Source organism: Anser brachyrhynchus, assembly GCF_964034855.1.
Source record: "Anser brachyrhynchus genome assembly, chromosome: 6".
In the NCBI taxonomy this organism is placed as follows: Eukaryota; Metazoa; Chordata; class Aves; order Anseriformes; family Anatidae; genus Anser; species Anser brachyrhynchus.
This window is the reverse complement of record NC_137700.1, coordinates 33,532,038-33,552,727: the sequence shown is the minus strand read 5'-3', so window position 1 is coordinate 33,552,727 and position 20,690 is coordinate 33,532,038. Positions and strand designations below refer to the sequence as shown.

Below are 20,690 nucleotides of genomic sequence, written 5' to 3'. Positions count from 1 at the left end.
CAAAACTCATAATTATATCTTGCAAAAAAAGAACTGTATTGATAAATCAGATTATTATCAAGCTTTTTTTTTAATTATTATTATCATTTTTAATTAATTTATTTATTTTTATTTGGGGGACTTAGCCCATACCACTTCTGTGTTAATGCTCTGGTGAGTCAAGGTAAGTTCTCAGCTTTTAGACAGCTACCGTTTTGTTTTGTTTCTTTTTTGTTTTAAAGTATCATCCCGTATAGAGTAGAAAAGGACCTCTGCTCAGTATAGATATTTATATGCTTTTGCATAATTTATTTGGCAACTGAGCAAGTACAGATTTGCTTTGTACAGATTTGGTGCGGTAGACAGTGCCCATGTTTGCAGTAGAGAGAGGTTCTGGAGTCATATTCCATTTTGCCTTCCTGCTTGTGCTTGGAAACTTAGCAGGCTGCAGAAATCCTCCTCCCTCTGCTGCCAGTTGTGAAAGTCAGCTCAACAGAAGCCATGGTCTTCTTTTCTTTTTCTTTTTCTTTTTCTTTTTCTTTTTCTTTTTCTTTTTCTTTTTCTTTTTTTCTTTTTCTTTTTCTTTTTCTTTTTCTTTTTCTTTTTCTTTTTCTTTTTCTTTTTCTTTTTCTTTTTCTTTTTCTTTTTCTTTTTCTTTTTCTTTTTCTTTTTCTCTTTCTTTTTCTCTTTCTTTTTCTTTTTCTCTTTCTTTTTCTTTTTCTCTTTCTTTTTTTCTCTTTCTCTTTCTCTTTCTCTTTCTCTTTCTCTTTCTCTTTCTCTTTCTCTTTCTCTTTCTCTTTCTCTTTCTCTTTCTCTTTCTCTTTCTCTTTCTCTTTCTCTTTCTCTTTCTCTTTCTCTTTCTTTTCATTTTCTTTTCATTTTCTTTTCTTTTCATTTTCTTTTCACTCTGTAAAAGGTCATTGGAATCAAATGGAGAAGTGTTTTGGTAGTTGATATTTCACAGAAGGTTCTGACAGCCTTCTGTGATCAGGGTTTGTAATTATTTGCTGTTTGACAAGAGATGATTCCACAGGGACCATTGCACATGCTTAGCCTATCTGCACACTAATGAGGCCACATGAAGCAACAACTGCTTTCTCATGCAACAACAAAATGGAAGAAGAAGGCAGGGGCCCAGCCCTCACCCTTGCTCATATTGGCTTTCTGGGTTAAAACAGTTTTAATCAATTTTCTCAAGCCATTGAAGGCTTAAGAACTGCTTTAGTTTTTTTAGCCATACAACAAATAAACAATATCCACATGTGTTCATGTAACTTAGCAGCTGATAAAATGTAAATTTCTGTGTTGTGATGAAGCCAACACAGGACTTAAGTACTGCATGATCATTGCAGCAGGGCCTGCAGCAGACACCTGACCCCCTGGAGAAGCCACATCCCAGAAGTATGTCTCTCACCTCTCTCTGTGTGAAGATTTAGGGACCTCAGAACAGGCTGCAAACTGAGCGTAGTCCATTCTGACTAACAACAGATTGGCTGAGGCCAGAGATATACAGTAAATCCAGTCCCTTCCAGAGTCTGATGCCTGTATCCACAAAAGCATCTAAATACTATTGAAACGCTTGCATTGTCACTTGGCTCTCTAGTAAGGGGTCCAGTCTGCTTTATTTTGCTTGCGGTGTATAAGCATGGCTTTGGCCTCTTGGGAGTTTTGTAAAAATGCATGTCCTGACAATAAGACACACACTGTACTGCTCAGATCCATAGAAAAGCAATGTGCAGCCTGAGCACCCGGAGAGTTTTAGAAAGGGGCAGTAACTGGGTGACCCCTTGTTACAGGGTTGATACATGAGTGTGCAGACTTGGGCCTTCCAACACCCTTCCCTGCCTGTGATCAGCCTGTAAAAAGCCTTGCTGAGGGTGAAGCTGCAGGCACTGAACCACAGTGTTTGTGATCTCCAAGATCAGAGTAAAGCCTCTACCCAGTGCCCTCCTCACCCTGCTGCAGCCCTGGGGCCGGTGCACAGGAGCAGTACCTTTGCTACAGTTGGCCCAGGGATCCACAAATGCAGATTATTGTGAGGAAGGAGCATTTTGGGGTGCATGGACAGTAAATTGTATATAAAGTGCTTCTCCAGCCAACAGGCTGTCTCTGAAACAACAGGTTAAAAATTCCCCCGAGACATTAATTCTGCATTTGTCTGAATACTTCAGAATAACAGCACTTTTCCAAGGGAGCCTTTTGAGAAGCTTCTTCCTTACCATTCTCTGGGATTCGTACACAGTTTTTCCTGGGGCAGATGAAGGGCTGTAGTCACCATGGCCCTGCATGAAGCTCAGAAATGCATTTTCATCAAATTTACCTGGGAGGAAGCAATCTCCTAGCAGCTAAGGGCCTATATAGAGTGAGCTATCCCCATCTGCTGGCCAGATAATAGTTCAGCATTTCAGCCGCTTTGACCCATCAGCTGTTTGCACAGAAATAAATGCAAAGCCAGAATTGACTTGAGACATTTTTTCATATTCTTTCCTAGTTGGCAGATGGTGCAGGTGTGAGAAGGTGCTGGGTGTTCTCCGCAGGGCTGGGTCATTTAAGCCATATTCAGAGCAGCTGTGTAGTTACATTTGAGCGGTTTAAATTTTACATGGGCTCCAGTGTTACTGCTGTTACTGCATCAGGTGTTTGGAAATGCATTCCTTTAGAAGTCCGTGCTGACACTGGGCATTTGGCAAATATCCCAAAGGATACCAGAGCTGCAAAATATTCAGTCTGGGAAGCTGGTGGTTTTTAGTTCTTAGTGTCTTGCTGTGAGAGCAGGCATGGCCAGGTCACAGAAATGTCCCGGAGCAGGGGAATTCGTTTAAAATCATACGGATGAAATTCTGACTTCTCAAGAATTTGTAAGAAGAGTGTTGACTGCTGACTATCAAAGGAAAAATGAGCCACAGTTTGGTCTATAGCAGGCTTTACTTATTCTGATCATGGCTGACTCTTAATTGGGCTGCATCAAGTTAACCAGCAGCTGTGTCTATGTCCCAGAGAAATCTGCATTTTTAGTAATGAGTCAGGAAGAGTGGTCCTTGTTGATATTGGCCTTAGTTATACAGTCTGATTTGGGAGAATTTTTCCATGTCTCTCTGCTTATGTGTGATTTATAGTGTAATAGAGTGTTTGCTCCAAAATGTATAGTGTTTCTCCACATTGAAAAGCAAGGTCTAAGTGGTGATATATTCACAGGATATTTTCTGAAAAATCCTTTCCTGGAATATAAAAGATCCTTTAGCAGGGTATCTCAATTCCATATGAACAATGCAATTGATCCTCCAACGCTGTGGTTTCTGCTTGTCAGCACTGGAAAGCTCACAGATGCAGGATGTGGCCTTAATTTGTTTTAGAAACCCATGTCCCCGTATCACCTGGGGATTCTTTCTTTTTCTTTCTCTGTCATTCCTTGGACAATTGTCTTGTTCTCTAAGTGAACAGTCAGAACACATTAAAAAAAAAATAAAAATCTATAGGACAAGATATAACAACAAAGGCCCATCTGTCTCCAGAAGATGGGAAGTGTGTAACTCTGGGCATAATGTCACTTGTCAAATGAATTATGTTCTGTTTATACTAAAGAAATAAAAGTGTTTGTTGAGGAAAATGAGGGAGTATAGGGTAACATTAAAATGAAGGCACTCAATGAATAGATATATTCAGACAAAATTTCATCTGGTATAAATAGATACAATATTGCTGAAGTTTTCCAAACCATAGCAATTTGCATCCTCAGAGATGCTCCGTGTCCACTGAAGCTATTTGTCCTGCACATTCTTAAGTCTTCCTGGTGAAGGGCAGAGTCACATAATAGGGGTCTGCCCCTACTGTTTAAGTGGTAAGTGTGCGATATTCATGCAGTAAAGAGCCCAAGTTTTTCAGCTCCAGGTACAGGGATGGTTCTTGTTTTATGTGGAACAGATTTAAGCTTGCCTCTCTACAAATGGTACCAAGCCAAGACATTAGATGCCATGCCCCACGGTAATTTAGACATCGCCTCTTCCTCTAACCAATGGGTGTCGCCTCAGGTCTCCCCTCTTACCAAGTCAACATTTCACAGAGGGGGAGGACTCACCTCTTGTTTCTGTCTCTGCAGGTCCCTTGGAACATGTTCACTTATCTCTTCCATTTGTCACCACAAAGAACAAGGAGGTCAATGCCACAGCAGTACTGTGGCCAAGTCAAGTGGGAACACTAACTTATGTCTGGTGGTTTGGAAACAACACGGAGGTTTGTATTCCCTATGGACTGAGGTAAAAACAATTTGGGAGGAACTCTCTGACTGAGAAGGAAGGAAAAGAGGGGTCTGGAAATGCTTCTAAATAGTCAAACACAAAAGAAAATTGTAAACCAGAGACAGAGACTAATTATTGGTTCTTTGATGTACCAATGTTGAAACTGTTGGAACTGTTTTGTAATTATTGCTGTGACTTATCTATAGGGTTTATTGGCATTTCATGCAAATTGCAAATAGGTTTGTCTGCATTTTCACCCAAGGTGGGTGTAGAGAACCAAAGTCCCAAAGACTTCTAGTATGTACTTTCCCACTCGCATCTCTTCAACAGCAGCAATAAAAGCTGAAAACTCCATGCACCACATTCTGCTTCTCTGTGCTTGCAGAGTTTTAGTAAATCTGCACAGGCATTATAACAGTTATTGTACGTACCTTTGAGGCTGAACTACCCAGAGACCCTAATTAACCTCTAAGGGGAAAGATTCTCATGTATTTTGTAGAGTCAAGAGGGACCTTCAACCACACATGGTTATATTCTGTATAATGCAGGTCAGAGGATTGCATCAGTACTTCCTGCTTTATTTAACTATTTCTGATTAAAGCAAAATCTGACTTTTTTTGGTTGTTTTGCATTAATGACATCCCTCAGATGATGGAGGATTCATTGCTTTTCTTTCTTACCCTCTCCCTCAACTATTTCCCCATAGCTAATTATCCTGAGAGTTAAACATATGCCTTGTGTTTGTAGTCTGAATTTATCTAGCTTCAGTTTCAAGCTGTTGGATCGTTACGTCTTTGTGTCTAGATTAAAGAACTCTCTGTAGTATCAGATATCATCTCCCCCTAGAGGTACTTACAGGCTGTGATTGTCACCTTTTAACCTTCCCTCTGATCTACTAAGCTCATAAGTGATCAGAGTTGGTCTAACTCTGTTCTCATTTAAGTGAGAGTTTTACTTCAGACTACAATGGGAACACAGTTTGACTTAATACTGTGTGCTTTGAAGATCTCATCCAGAGTTCATTAATAAGTGAAAATAGAAGGTAGGGCAAAGGCTGCAGAAAGGGGGCACGGCTCATTGATAAACTAATCTGCACTGTAGAGCAAGGTGAGGAGATCTGTGTCCTCTCTAAAACCCATCAATTTCCAAAAACAATGTCTCCATGTCTAAGAAGTCAAGAGAGCAACTGAGAAATCTTGATTTGCCTCCTGATTTTGTCACAACCTCCTTAAAGTGATCTTAACCAGGTCATTCACAGCTAGACCTGGGGGAGTGTGACACCAGAGCAGTGAGTCTCATGGGCCCTCATATGGACCTCTCTGCAGCAAAAGACACTTTAACAGGGGATCCAGAACAGCCATCCTGCTAAGTGGGAAGTTTCCTGGAGACAGATGCTAGGGAATATTGGGATCTTAAAACCTAACTCCTTTAGAAATTTTACATACCCTACTCTGAGCTCTGGGAAGACATCATCTGGATCCCTGAGCCTACTCCAGAAAATTGGCTTCCATGTCACAGGACCCTTTCTATGTCTAAGTTTCCAAGCTAAGTTTCCAAAATTATCCCAGTAAGCTAGAGAGCCAAACTATTTGATTTTCCTTCACAGCCATATTAATTTATTTTCTCTTTTTCTGGTGTATTTGCAGCCACTGATCACTTTGGAAGGGAGCATCACATTCACATTTTCTGTGGAAGGGATAAACACCATCACTGTTCAGGTCTCAGCAGGAAACATCATTCTTCAGGACACAAAGACCATTGCTGTGTATGGTGAGCCCTTCCAATTTCATTTCGCATAAGATTCTCCATAATCAAGAGCTAGAGACCCAGGTTACCTGGCAGCAACATAAGGTTGTTATTCCAGGATCCTTTGAGTGAGATTGTAAACTCAGTTCCAGTGGTATCAACTCAGCATAAGATTTCTGAAGGCCACTGACTGACATTAGTTCAGACTGAGATGACCACAGAATGTTAATCTCTTTCCCAGAGCCCACTATGTCTGTCATCCAACACAATTATCTAGACTTTAGGTCATTTTGCAAGCTGGTGTTCCCCCATCTTGGCCAGTACAGGACTCTTTACTGATGCAGAAGCTTCTTGGCTCAAAAAATAAGTCAATGCAGTGTGGTATAGTTCTGGACTGAAATCTATCCTGATTTGATGTACTCAGGCCTCAGAAGCAGATAGGATTCACAAATGCCGTATGGTGTGATGCCGTAATCTAAGAACCACTGAGAATCCCAGTTTAAATAGTTAAAATGATCATTTTGAACATCTCTGTTAAAGAAAATCAAAGATTAAGAAGTATTTTTTCCAAGTCTAGACCTCTCCCCACCTTTGTCCCTGTCCAGTTAAGATTTCAAATGTTTGGAGCATGTCTGTGAGAGTATAATCACAGCTTCCTTCTCAGGGTTTGCCTGCTTCAGAGGTCAAGATTAAAATATCGTTTATATTCCCAACACAGCTCCCTTTCTAGTGCTATTCATCCATTAAAGTAAGGACCTATTACCTTTTTCAGTTCTGTGACACTCGAGCAGTGAATCTCTCAGATTCTCCAAATCTCTCAGTGAATCTCTCAGATTCACTGCTAGATTCTCTGACAGTGTGTGCATCACCTGCAGATTGATTAAGAAAAGAAAAGGACAAACCGCAACAAGTTTCACTAGGTTCTGCCATTCATTTGGCACCAGGAGATATTCACAGTCTTTACTTATAGACACCATGTCATTCTATCTGCAGAGCAATTTCAGTCCCTGCGGTTGTCATTCTCCCCAAACCTGGATGACTACAATCCAGATATCCCGGAGTGGAGGAGGGACATTAGTAGAGTAGTCAAGAGAGCCCTGGTGGAGGTAAGTAACGTGCATCATCTTCCTTATAGTGGCTCTAATTTCTGCTTTCTGCCTGTATTAGGGCTGGATACAGTGTTATTTCAAGGTATGTCTTTGTCCTTACCAACTATAAAAGGAGGCTAGGCCAGTGTTTTGAGTCCAGATTCCTAAATTTTAGGTGAAATTACTGCATCCTATGACAAGCTGGTGCTAAGAGTCAGCCTTCAGTTGATTTTTTATTTTTTTTAATTACAGCACATTATATGGAATATTCATGGGAAAATGGCATATAGAAAACGAACGGCTTATATCTGCCTATAGCTGTACAAATGTCTTTACTGTTGCATTGCAATTCTTACTTCTTTTACTACTGTTCTTAGACAGCAGTGGGTGTACTATTCTAATGAAGTTGCAAATATGCTGTAGGAAGCTTAGGAGACCAAAACCAAAACAAATTTCACTACAGAGAAGAGCACCTCAGGAAGTGCTTTATGTCCTTCATATAGCATGAGGCTCGTGGGGCAGGATAGGATGCTATTTTTCCCAGCAACACTGTGGGGCAGCTCTGAAGTTCCTTCTCTAACTCTTGAACATAGCGTCATAAAACTAGTGTTTGGCTGAAGATGTGGATTTCAAACTGAGGCTGAGATACATTAAAAGAAACAATTGGGGCTTCTCAGCTCAGCAGAAAAATAGTGGAAGGAACTGTCTGAAACAGGTTTGTGTTCACCTGATTAGCGTGCAGTGTCTTTTTAGTCATTTTGCATAAACGATGCCACAAATGAACACATAAGCTTGTTAATAGAATCTACAAACTTTTTGTTCTTTTAAAATTTGAGAAGTACTATTTACAAAAAAAAAAAAAGCTGAAAACCTGTCTGGATCCTTACGGAGCTTTTTTTTTTTCTTCTTTTTTTTTCTTCAATTTCCTCAAAAGACAGGTGGAAAGGAGAAAAGAAAAAAAAAAAATAACAGTTTTCTGAAGCTTGTTCTTCTGACTTATTTATGTCTGTATCAAGTATTCAAGGCTCCATTTATCTTCCAGATGAATTTTCAGAATATAAACAACTCAATAAAAGAAAATAAAGCCATGAAAAAAGGATTATAAAACCACAGTACCAAGGCTATGTTCCAAAAGCAGAGCAGTGAAAACAGTCTTTTTTTTTGTTTGAGTTTATAAAAAAATAATAATTGATAGCTAATTATCCCCTTTTATGTAGCTAAATGATTCACCTTAAACAAGCCTTTTGTGAGAAATTCTTATAAAAATTGAAGTTAAAACCAATAGATTTGATGGCAATTAAATACACTGTATAAAAATAAGTTGAATAACTAAATAATTTAACAGAAAATTATAGCTGTGTTATAGAATTTTTATGAACTTTTATTAAAGTATTACATTCTTATTACAGAGTCCTACAGACATGGATAAAAATTCTGCATAAGAAATTGTAGTTCTCTATTAAAATCTGATCTTCTCTGTAAGTAGGGATAATTTCAGATTATCACAAAATATCCTCTTTTGTATTACAATTATAATTATTTCCTCACATCATTGATTTTTAGTCCTGTCTCCAACTTTTGATGAAGAAGACAGGAACAAACTGAGCAGTCCAGATTAAAAAAAAATAATAAATCATTCCCAGCCTCAGAAAATGAAGAGTTTACATTAACTGGTAATACTATGTCTTTTTCTTGACATCTTAGAATAATCTTTTAGGCAAGCAGAAATAATACAGCAGTCTACAGAGTACTTGAGTACTACAGAGAATATACAAAACCTTTGTATCGTTATAATTATTCTTCTAAGTTCCCATTAAAACAAACAAACAAAAAAACAGCAACAGAAGGTTGTACTTTTCCATGTCATACAGTGGAAGGAGTGGAAGGGAAGGGTTCCTTTTTTCGTAACTCCGCATGGTATTCACTGAGTTGTGAGCAGTAAGATGTGGAATAGTCACAGAATTAGCTCAAATGATGGAGATCTGTAATCACAATTTTGCTGAAATCCCATCCTCCGTCCATCATTTCCTGGAAAGAATAGATGCTCCAAGTCTTGGGTTGTGAACTACTAGGGAGAAGAATTCATGAGTCTTAAATCTGATTAATGTCTGAGATTGTTTCATGTCCTGACTGCAGGAAATTCTCTGTGTTTGTGTCCAGCTGCTGTGGTCTGCCCTTATGTAAGGGCACTCTATTTTTTTAAATTTTATTTTATTTTCCTGGGAAGGGACCTACCAACATCAGCACTTGGAAACCAAAGATTTAAATCTTTGATTTAAAAGAGGTACCTTTATCTAACCTTGAGATTTAAATTACATGCTGGATAATCCACAACACAAAAAGGAAATTGCGGAAGATTCAGGAAACTATGTTTCTCCTCCTTTTGCCCCATAAAAATTCCTGAAGGTCAATTAGCTCATTTACTGGAGAACACTACAATCTAATTGTCTAATGCCACAATAACAGCAGCTGAAACTGTACACAGAGGTGGCCCTGGTAGTGATGACTATGGGGTATTTCTTTTCTGAATTTTGGCTAATTTTATATTGAAGAGAGATTTGGGTATAAAATGGTTGTTTAAGATTTTCAGTCTACAAGACAAAAAAACTAAAAATTTGCAGATTAATACAATCTTTAACAGCTAAAAAAAAAAAAAAAAAAGAAGTGTTCCTCATTAAGTTGTGGAACTGACCCAGGATGTGAGCTATAAGAATTTGTTTGGCTTTTGGGATTCAAATCTGATTCATCTTCTTCTCTCTCCCTGAGTCTCCACAAGGCTTTTAAGCTCTGTTTTGACTAATCACACCTCTAGAGTGCAATTCAGCCCACATACCTTGCCCTTTAACATACTGCTTCTTACCATTGACTAAATACAGAACCTCAGGGACCAACTTAGAATAGAGATACAACTTTAAAATAGCTAAATTTAGATACAAATATCACACCATATGTGACCGTTATTTAGCAGCTCCTTTCAGCATGTCTGATTATCACTGTTGCCCTAGGACTCTGTATATTTTACTGGAGTACACGGTAAAAAAACTTAGACTGGGAAATTATTATTCCCTGACTTTTGCCTGTGCTGGATTTTAACAAGGTTTTCCTTGTAGTACAAGATGTTCCTTATGTCATTTGTGTAAGTATTGTGATGCCTTCACAAAGAAGTTGTGAGCACTCGATGCCATCCCTGCTGTTTATCTGTCCATTAATTGTCTATGTGTCAGGCAACAGGTATTTCAAGCAAGCATATTCTGGTCGCAGTGCTCCCTGGTCTGCCCACATCTGCTGAACTCTTCATTTTACCTTATCAAGATGCCCCAGCAGAAAATAAAAGAAAAACAGAAGACCTAGAACAGGTATTGTGTATGTTTCTTGGAGAAGTATATGTTTACATGTGTTTATGTATATGGGGTTTCCAAGACAGGTTAGAAAAAATTATGGTATAATTGCATTGGATTTACAGGGGTCTAAACAATGACTGTAGTATGTGCTATATCCTTTTTTTTTTTTTTTTTCTTTTTCCTAGCAGTGTAAAAAGATTTGATGGTATATTTAGGAGTGGAGAGTGGAGACTCCCATTTGGTACACCTCAATAATGTTAAATTGGCATAAATTTGCATGATGTCACATTCTCTTACTTACAAGAGAACAGAAATTCTGTTCTACCTCATGGAAGTAGCAAAAAAACAGAAAGGATTTAGGGGATTATTCCTGCCTACATGTACTGGAGTAGCTTCATCAGGCCAAGTTTATGAGGTTGTTAAGAATCTGAACAAACACTGGAGGACAAGGCTGGGTGGTAGACCTGAGAAGATCAGAATTTCATTGACTTTAAGACACAGGGGTGGGGTTAGATTATCCTGCCTGCTGTCTTCATAATGCTAGAAGTGGAATTCAGTCACTCTTGTATGTTCTCTTGGTATGAGACTGAATGAAGGTTGTGGTGAACAGGAAACTATAACTACCTGCGAACCCAAAAGATTCTGCCCGTGAGTGGGCCTACCATGATTATGACTAACAGTTAAACACTGTGCTGGGCAGAAATCCTGACATAGCTCTCACTTTATCTCAGGTTCTAGAGATAAAGATAATTATCCCTGAGTGTAGCTCTGCCTCCCCACACAGCATGTCAGTGACCCAAGCAGATATACCCCATGTCGGTGTAAGCTATATGAGCATTGGGGTAGAGGGTGTCATCAGCTCACAAATCTTAGCCTCAGTGTTATGGTAAAACCCTCAGCATTATTGGATGCCTGCTAATCCACTGGATGGCAGAAGGGATTTAGTGTTTCTCTTTGTATTTGCCCCTGAATTTCTAAATGAGTAATGTCTTCTCTTCAGTGTGTGTGTCAACATTATCTTCCCTTTCTTGTATTCTTATTTTCTAATAGTCTTTTCCTCTGCCTGATCTGTAATTGTCTGTTGCAATTGCCTCTTGAATTGTTCTAAAGCCTTGTTAACAAACTCAGCCATGGGCTTCAAATCACTAGGTCACCCATATTCTTAAGCTTTCCCTTGCTCAGCATCCCTAGCCATCATACTTTTTCTTTTTTTTCTTTTTTTTTTTTTCTTTTGACAAATGACTTTCCTCTGCAATTTTCCTCCACCCATATAATAAACAAAAAAGATGGAGATTTACTGCTCTGCCAAACCTTTCCTTCCCTTTCTCCTTTATCCCCCTTCTCTTTTACTCCATCTCAAATTGGCAAGGAAGCCAGTCCATAAACTATCAAATTTACATCTGACCCAGCTCTCCTCTGGCACTCAGCAACTTATTGTATTCTGCCAGTTAGCCCTTCTCTATTTACCACTCTCTTTCTTCTCCCTGTAAAAATGGAGTCTCTGTGGCTGTGAAGAAAGGGAGCTCTGACAGTGCTCTCATGACCCTTTTAATGGACAAAAAGAAATGTCATTTTCAGTGGGACTCCAGCAACTTGTCTGGCATCCTGCAGGGTCAAAACAGTAACTTTTGCAAAGAAAGAAATTATTTGCCATTTGCAGCCAGATGTTTCTTACAGAGAAGTATCCTCCCTGCTCCCATCAGGATGATCAGAACATATTTCTTATTAGTCTGTGGGTTCCACATTCCCCTTCAGAGTTATTAGAGGAGAAAAGAGGCATTGTTTTCAGTAGGAACTGCCTGAGGAAGGCCCCAAAAAGTGTTTCTCTCCTCAGCGCTGAAGAGTATTCTAATACTGTTCCTGTTTTGCCATCCATTTGGCCTGTAATCCTTTACTATCCCTTTCTCAAAGTGTTTCCAGAGCACATTCAATGAGATGAGTACTGTGAGCAGATGTTTTTGTTGATGACAGCTTAAGTTGCTTCTTAGGTACTTTATGAGGCATAGTTTTCTTTTCTGGTTGGAAAAGAAATCTGTTTTGTGTTCATAAGCATGCATCAAACCATTCAAATGAAAGTATGTGAGATTGTGTGTTTGCAGGTGCAGACCCAAAGGAGTTATTTTCCTGGATAACTTTTCTAATTTGGAAGGGAAACTTCAAATTGTACAGGAACAAAATTGAAATAGTTTACATAAACACTGCAAGGGGAAAAAAAAATCTCAAGTAAGCACTTAATTGTATAGGTTCATTTTTTCATCGTGTCGTATCACATGTGGAAGCTGATCTACAAACCTAAGACTCATGGTGAGCCTGTGCAGAGACACCAAGCCAAACTGTTTCTGCTTCTGGAAAACTCGCTGTCAGAATAAATCAAATGGAAATGAGATTCAGAAATTAATGTCTCTATACTGCAAAAGCTCTTGTTTCAGTACCTGAGAGATGGAAAAATGTAATTCTCTCTCAAAATCAAAAGTTGGTGAAACAAAGCAAAACACCACAAAATGGCACCATGCACACCATAGGCCCAAATTTGCCAGGGCAATGTACTATAACCTCTTCCTTCTCTTCTCCTCCTATTAGAGCCACATAATGTTATCATGTATTCTTGTGCTCATATGTTGTGGATGTGGTGATATAGCTGTGCAATCACCATATTCACATGCCAAGTACCAGAACAGAGACAAGAGACAGTCTATGGTCCTGATATTCAGCTCTTCCAATCTGGGACTGAAAGGGGGGAGCCATGTAAATCATGTGGGTTATGCAAAGATTACGGACTTTTGTCACCTAGATCAGGCAAGGCCAAGGGAAGCTGATGGAGAGGGATGAAGGGAAAAGAAACAGTAGCAGAAGAGGGGCTTCAAACTACATCTCCCCACAGGGAACTCCTGAAGTTGCTGCAGGCTGTGTCATAGAGTTTTTTGGTCATTTGCTTAACCAAGCAGTATTTAATCCCCAGAGCTATACTGTAAATCTGGCACATAACTAATGACCATGGGGGTCTTACTTTCTTGATGTTTCCTCTGGATGCAGATTAAGCTGTTCAGTTTGTGTCTGGTACATAGTCATTTGTCTTTTTAAGCACACCTTTGGGTCTATCTGGCCAGACTCTAGGTGGCCTTTGGTACTTAGTTCCCATTGATTTCAAAGGCAGCTAGATGTCCACTGTCCCTTGAGAACTTAGGTCTCAGTTGCCATATATCAAAGTTGACTAAACACAGAAAGTCATAAATTGCTGGGTACATAAATCGTGGGACTGTCAAAGTGCATAAATTGGGCTATGGACTGCACTGCGCTACACAGTTCCATGCACTTTTCCATTAGAACAGTGCATTTGTGTCTCGTGCTCTTGTTGAGACTAGGTGGCTAGATGGTGGATGTCATTTTCTCTTTGAGTTGATGTACCACTATCATTCAAGTGCCCCAAATTATTTTTTCTGTGTAAGCACAGTACAAATTGGCTTCATATTTCTTTACAGATTACATTTACAAATGTGAACTCTGCATTCCTGATATTTCCCATGGGAGAATGAAGTCCCCTTAAATCAGTCTAACTGCTCTTGACAGATGAAAAACAAAAGCTGTGTATGAAACCAGGGACATTTTCTCAATGTGCAGCATGGGACAATTCCATCTGACACATAAATACAGAGTTTGCGAGGACCTCAGATTACTTTGTCCACTCCACTTTCTGTAGTCATTGTAAACTTATTCTTCACAGCTTCATAAAAATTAAAAGGCATTTTCAACCTGTGGAATCCCCAAGCATTTTGCATATGAAAAAATACAATAAAATAAAATAATCTTGTATTCATGACCAGAATGCTGTAAATTTGTCTGTTAAAAAATAAAATAAAATAAATGTGTAACTGTTTTCCCTGCTTTATTTCACATCAAATATGGACAGACAACCAACCTGCTTAAAAAAGTAGAAATAATTTGCAGTTGTAAAATGCTGCTGCTTCATTTATGTGTTGTCACTGCAACACCTCTAAAATATCCCAAATCTTGCATAAGCAGTCACTGAAAATAACCCTTAGCCACTTGGTCCGGAATGCAACTGTTACACCGTCTTTATGGACAGGCTTAGTGAATGTGATGATTACAGAACTCATATCTGCTTGTTTCAAAAGCCTTGAATTCTTCCTCTTCAGTGAAAGGCAAACCTCTAATTAGTAGCATTTCAAGTAATTTTTTTGAGTAATTTTAGCACTAATACGATATAAAATGAATGCACAGTAGGAAGATATTCTACTTAAAATTCAGTAGAGGGCAGTGATACAAATGCACAGATACAAACACTCATTTTTTTTCAGTGTACAGTTTTATTCCATATGAGGATTCTGAATAGTTGTCTTTTTAATTATGCATTTCACAAATTTTATTCTCTCCACATTGTTTGCTTGACATTTTGTCAAATGCAGGAAATGTGTCGCCTGTTAAGTCAAATGAGATGTAAACAGGAAATACATGAGAACTCTAAAGAGATGTTTTCATATGTTTTCATGTGTCTCCCTTTAGTTCTCTATTTGCATTCTTTTACCTGGCCTATTCAAAATAGCTGTAAAAGCAGAATGCAAAAGAGATGCAAGAGCAACTAGTTAATGACATCTGAGATCATTAATCTTTTCTCTGAAAAGAGCTATCAGCAATGTAGCAAGCATGATGGAGTCTTTGGCAAATGGCAACACCAGCTGGTGGGTAGCCAACTGTCATCAACAGATTGCAGCTGTGGCCACTATCCGTATCCAGCCAAAGAGATGGGAAATGACATGTATGACTGAATGGGCAGTGATGAACTGAGGAGACAAAATATCTCTGGCATTAACATTAGAGATACCGGTGCTCAGGAAGTCTGTATGTGCGTATGTCTTAGGATTTGTTCCTTAAAGCAGATTTAGTTATGTTTTTGCTTCATTGTAGCTGCTGTAGCTTCTATTTTTATTTATGCTGGTTTCTCAACCACTTTCCTAAGCTTTAGTGGCTTTAGTGTTTTAACGTATTTACTTTCATTACTTTTATTTCCTCTGATGTATTTCAGATATGCCCATCAACAAAAATATTTTAGCAAGGCCATGACAATGAACACCTTCAAATCCTACAGAAAATGATGCCCATCAGTCCTAGAAATTAAATTCCATTAGGAAGAATGGCAAATCATCTAGTGTTTACTATGAGCTTTTTTTTAAACATCTGTAGCTTTGTATGCAGACCAAGTCTTTCATTGGGTGCTTGAGGAATGTTGGGCCAGTAAGAAGTAAAGGCAGCTGGGAAAAGAATGGAATAATATCTACTACAGGGCCTTGTTCCAAAAGCTTTTTTTCCCTAGCTAATTTTCTTGATCAGCTGCTTGTGTGCCTTAGAAGAGCTATCTATATGTTTTGTCTTAACGTCATCGAATTGACTTCTGCCATGTCACTCTCAGTCCTCTCATTTTTGCTCAGTGTACAGAGCAGCTCTTGATTTGCAAGCCTCCTTCTCCTTTGTCTACCTAAAGTGTATCTTTGCTTTTATGTTCAGGGTCTCTCTGGGTTCATATCTGCTGATCAGTTATCGTTCCAGAGTAACCACAGGAACGTCCTCCTCCTTGTGCTCTCACAATATCTCTTGATACTAATGGCAGCTTGAATTTTGCATCTTTCATCAAGGGATCTCAAGAAATTTCTGCCTGACCTGTGTAAGTCAGTGATACTGGTGTTTTCAGTGCTAAGGCAAGTGAGGTTCAGAGGCTTCAATGAGAAGTAAACAAAGCCTTCTAGCGAGTGGCACAGTTTAATATAATCCACATTTGCCCTGACTCCACATTCACTTTTGTATTACCAGTTCAAGTTGCTTCCTACTAATCAATGTGCATGATTCTTCCCTTAGTTGTTTATTGATTTACCCAATGAATTGAATAGAACTGTAGCACTCATTAGTTAAGATCCTTACACATTATCTTTAAAATGATCTAGATTCTTAACTAGTACATACTGGCACAGTTGAATCACATTCAATTAGTCTAAACTAATTTACACCAGAGATTTCAAAATTCAATATAAGTATGGGAAAAATACTCTTCTGAGTGATAATTCTGTTTCTTGGTGCACACAGCTCTTTCATGGTCCTAATTCTGACAAAATGCTAAAAGAAGCTAAATTAATTTCTGTGTTGTTCCATTTTTAAATTGGAATCTCTTTTCTTTTCCTTCTCAAATTGTCTGTTATTATTATTCATTATGTGTCCTTTGATGAAAAATGATACATGAAGAATGGTTTCTATTACTGAATTATTTTTGCACATCATGCTTAATTCTGCAAATGAAGCAGATGAAGTCAATGAGGCTCAGTTAAGGACCAAAACTAATTCTGAAAGCTAATTATTTTCACAAGGGAGACTCTTCAAGACTATAAATTAGGAGGTTGCTATTCTAAGACGTTATGTCTTCAGCTGAGTTATGTCTTCAGGAGTGAGAGAGGAACAGGGACATTCCTGAGGCCAACCTGTTCCCCAGCTGAGGGTTCAGCTGTTCAATTAGAGTCATGTAACTATTCATGAAATAAATAGGCATTTTGATGTTTTCTCATCTGTTTTTTAAACACAAGAGCTTCCATAGTACCACTTTAAATACAGACATAAAGGGAGGCACAAGACCTAAATTGTTTCCTATTGAAACTATTTCATTACCTCAGTGACTGAGATCAACCTTTGTGTGGAGATTTATTTCAAAAACATTTTGTTAACATTGAGCACAAATCATAGAGTCCACTAACTTGTGATCCACTGAGCTAGAAAATGACTTGATAGAATAAGAAAGGCAGAAATGTCACTTCTCCAACTTTCTGAGTGCATATCTACAGTTCACAGATCCCCTTGAGACTGTGTGGTAAATATAATCAGGACCAATTTACTCTGGAGAGTTGTGTCCAATTCCAATGTGAAGTTGGCCCGTGAACTGTGTGTAACTTGCTAATTGACCTCAAATAATGAAGTTTGTAGGTCTTTGTATATGATTTATATTTCAGATTATCTTTAGGTGTACAGAATATTTTTTTTCCCTCTTTCTACACTGCTAATATGTCTGTTCCAAAGAGAATCTGATTTTCCATATAGAGGGAAAGGAAAACATTGTAGCAAGCAAGCAAACATTTTAAAAACATGTCTGAATGCATCTGCTCTTCCCTCAGAAGTATATGTCAGGAGTCTCCAGAGCTGCATGCAGAAAGCAGATGTCTGATTCTCACTTAGAATCACAGAATCATAGAATATCCTGAGTTGGAAGGGACCCATAAGGATCATGGAGTCCAAATCCTGGCACCACACAGGTCTACCCAAAAATTCTTGGGCTGTTACTCATTTTTAGATTTGTTCAGAGTTCATAAAGACCCACACAAAAAGTTGCACCCAAAAAGCCAGAGAGAGCAGGTAATTAATTGAGCCAAGTAAATAAGCTGTGTACTCTGAACAGCATGAACAGTTGCTGTCTGTTCTGACTCTTTGCGTATAGTCTTGGAACAGTGATGGCTACTTCAGGCTTCTGCTGAAATATTGATGATTTCAGGCAGAAATCATTTTTTTTTTTCTGAGTTGCATTTGTACAGGATGTAGTACTATGAGGTCCTCATTCACGACAAGGTAACAGTGCAACACAAAAACAATAAAATCCAGTTGCGTGTTTTTCTGTTCCTTTCTTCATTTTTCTTACTATTTCACTCTTACTACCTCTCCCCTTCCTATGAATCCTTTTCATCAGATTGCCAACCAAGAATATTGGTTGAGCTTTCCCTCATGCTCAGCTTGCCTGCTGGGAGGCAGCCACAGCTGCTCTCAGCTGCAATGTCCCTACTGGTGGTGGTGTTTTGCCCTCTTCTCTCTGCGCTTCAGGAGTCCTCAGGCAGGGCAGGTGTCTTTCACATTATTGGTGCAAAACAAAATATCTGGTCCCATCTCATGCTGACTTTCTTGAGGTTCTCCTATTCTTCCATCTCTTGCCCAAATCTTTGATGAAGCCCCTAGTAGGTAACATCACTTTCAAGTTGCGTTCTCAGTTATACATCACATGTTAAGACCTTCTTTATATAGAGGGAATCACATATGGCTTTTACACTGTTTCCCTGACCATTTTGTGCAGCCCTCACACCATGTTGAAGAGGAATGACACAACGAGGTGGTTGGCTGTTCAGTTCACTGTCTTGTGGTTGCTTTTTTTCGTAGGCTCAGCTGCCCCAGCAGTATCAGGATCTCACAGCACAAAGGATGAAGATAATTCCTGCAGGGCTATCGAGAAGAGTTTTTAGGTCACATTTGGGACTGGAAATGACCAGGATGATATTTCTCCCTGTTTCCATGAGCCATTAATGTACCTGGTTTACAGCATATCCATCTGCATCTGTTGCTCCAGTTTTAGAGATGAAGCGCTCTTTATAGTTGTCACTCTTGGTTATTAATATGCTCAAATTCTTAAAGAGGGATATAATTTGCTTCCCAGGCTTTCTTCATGTACTGTACAGCTTTGTGTCACCATCCCTGCTGCTCTGAGCTCACCAGATGGCTCTTTGTAAGCAGGTGGTATTTTTTCTCGCTATTGGAAGAAATATATTTACTGCTCATTCTGGCACCCATGAAAAAAAAATGTAAACTTTAAAGAGATATATTAAAAAGATAAATAAAATGCCTGTAAGAGTTATTGCCAAATTGTTATTGGACCAAAGGCACCTATTCAAGTGATCAGCAGCCAAAAATGAAGTGTACAAGCCAAGAGTATTGAAAGAACCATTAAGAATGTTAAAAAAATAGAAGAGGCAGATAAATCTCATACTGTGATGAATGATAGCCAAGGAACATCTAATCATATCAGGATAGCATTTACTGAAATAACTCAACCACACAAAAATGAACATGAAAAAGATGGTTTAAAAATTATTGGAATGTTCTTTTTCTGACAATTTTTCATTAATCTTCAAGAAGAAATACGGATTTATTTAAAACAAATTAAATTAAGCATTGAACAGTACTATACCTACTGATCTTGGTATGGCTGTAAAAGCACAGCATTCTCTGCAATTGCATACAGGTTGTGGAGTGGTGTTCGTTGTTGTTGTTATGTTCCAACTACCACTACCTAATAAGCAAACATTCAAAACAGTGGATATGTTCCTTTGGAATATTGCTTAGCGCTGCAAGAAAAGATAAAATAGATGAAACACCTAGAGAATGAACATACAGAAGAAGCACAGCAAACTGTCAACAGCATGTCTACAGGCTTCCATTCTTTGATTAATCTATCTGGATTTTTGCTTTTGATATCAAGATGCATGAAACTTCTTGGATACAATTGAAGTGATATGGAGAAAGTGGTGTATGTGCATGATATGAAAAACCGGCTCAAAGAAAAAATAATGTTTAGTAACAAATTGGACTGGAGCTTGACTCTTACTGTACAGGTTTCACAGGGTCTTATCTCAACAAATTTTCATCTTTTCTGTTTCATGCTTTAAGGATTAATAACCTGCTTTCATTTTTTCTAGAGCTCTATTGTTGTCCTCACAGTTATGGAAGAACAATTGAGAGATATAAATGTTCTGTGGGAGTTCTCTCCCATGAAAGAGAGAACATAAGAACATGTTCTCTCTGTGTAACCCAGAAGAATAGATATAACATGCATTTTGTGTAAGACAAACACACTGTATTCAGTCAACAGCATAGACACTTTCAGAGTTTCAAGCTGTTTCTGGTATGTACTTAAGAATAAGGGAGCAGCTGGCTTGAAACTCAGAGTTGGATAAATTAAATTTGTTTCTAGGACTTGAAATTCAATGCAAGCTGGGGTAAGGACTTAAACCATTCATTTTGATTCAGGTGTATCAAATGTTGTCAACATGCTCTAAGATCATAAAGCTGACCACTCAGTGAATAAGAAGTTGTTTGTTTTGAGTAAATGAGTATTAACAATTTAAATGCTTGTCTTTATTTGGGTATTAAATAGAATTCACTGATTTACTATTGCAGGATTGTCCTGCAGGCACTCATACTGGTGTAATGTTCCTTTGAGGCTCAATCCCTTTTTGCTGTTGGGCTGCTCCTAAAGCAGTGTGATGGGACAATTTGTTGGTATCCGTCATTGCTACCCATCCACATACCACTCTGGATATAAAGCTGGCAGACATGTTCAGCTGCCACTAAACCCCCTTATATAAGGTACAGAATTTTTACTCTGAAAGTCTGATAACTCTGCAAAATCTTTGTTTTGTATACAGCTCCATTCCCTATCCACCTACTGTCAATCTAAACTGATGATAAAGAAACAAATATATATTTTTATT

The 20,690-nt window shown here is 38.5% G+C and overlaps 1 protein-coding gene across 7 annotated transcripts in view; it reads left to right on the top strand.

Moving 5' to 3' along the window:
- The window catches only part of SORCS1 (sortilin related VPS10 domain containing receptor 1), a 291,500-nt gene that overhangs the window by 260,487 nt on the left and 10,323 nt on the right, over window positions 1–20,690 (top strand). For 5 of the 7 annotated variants that reach the window (XM_080597281.1, XM_080597283.1, XM_080597282.1 and 2 more), the window contains 4 exons: window positions 4,076–4,209; window positions 5,861–5,984; window positions 6,954–7,066; window positions 10,273–10,404. In XM_080597281.1, coding sequence (XP_080453407.1) covers window positions 4,076–4,209; window positions 5,861–5,984; window positions 6,954–7,066; window positions 10,273–10,404 — 503 coding nt within the window. The other 2 variants (XM_080597284.1, XM_080597285.1) reach the window with 2 other exon arrangements.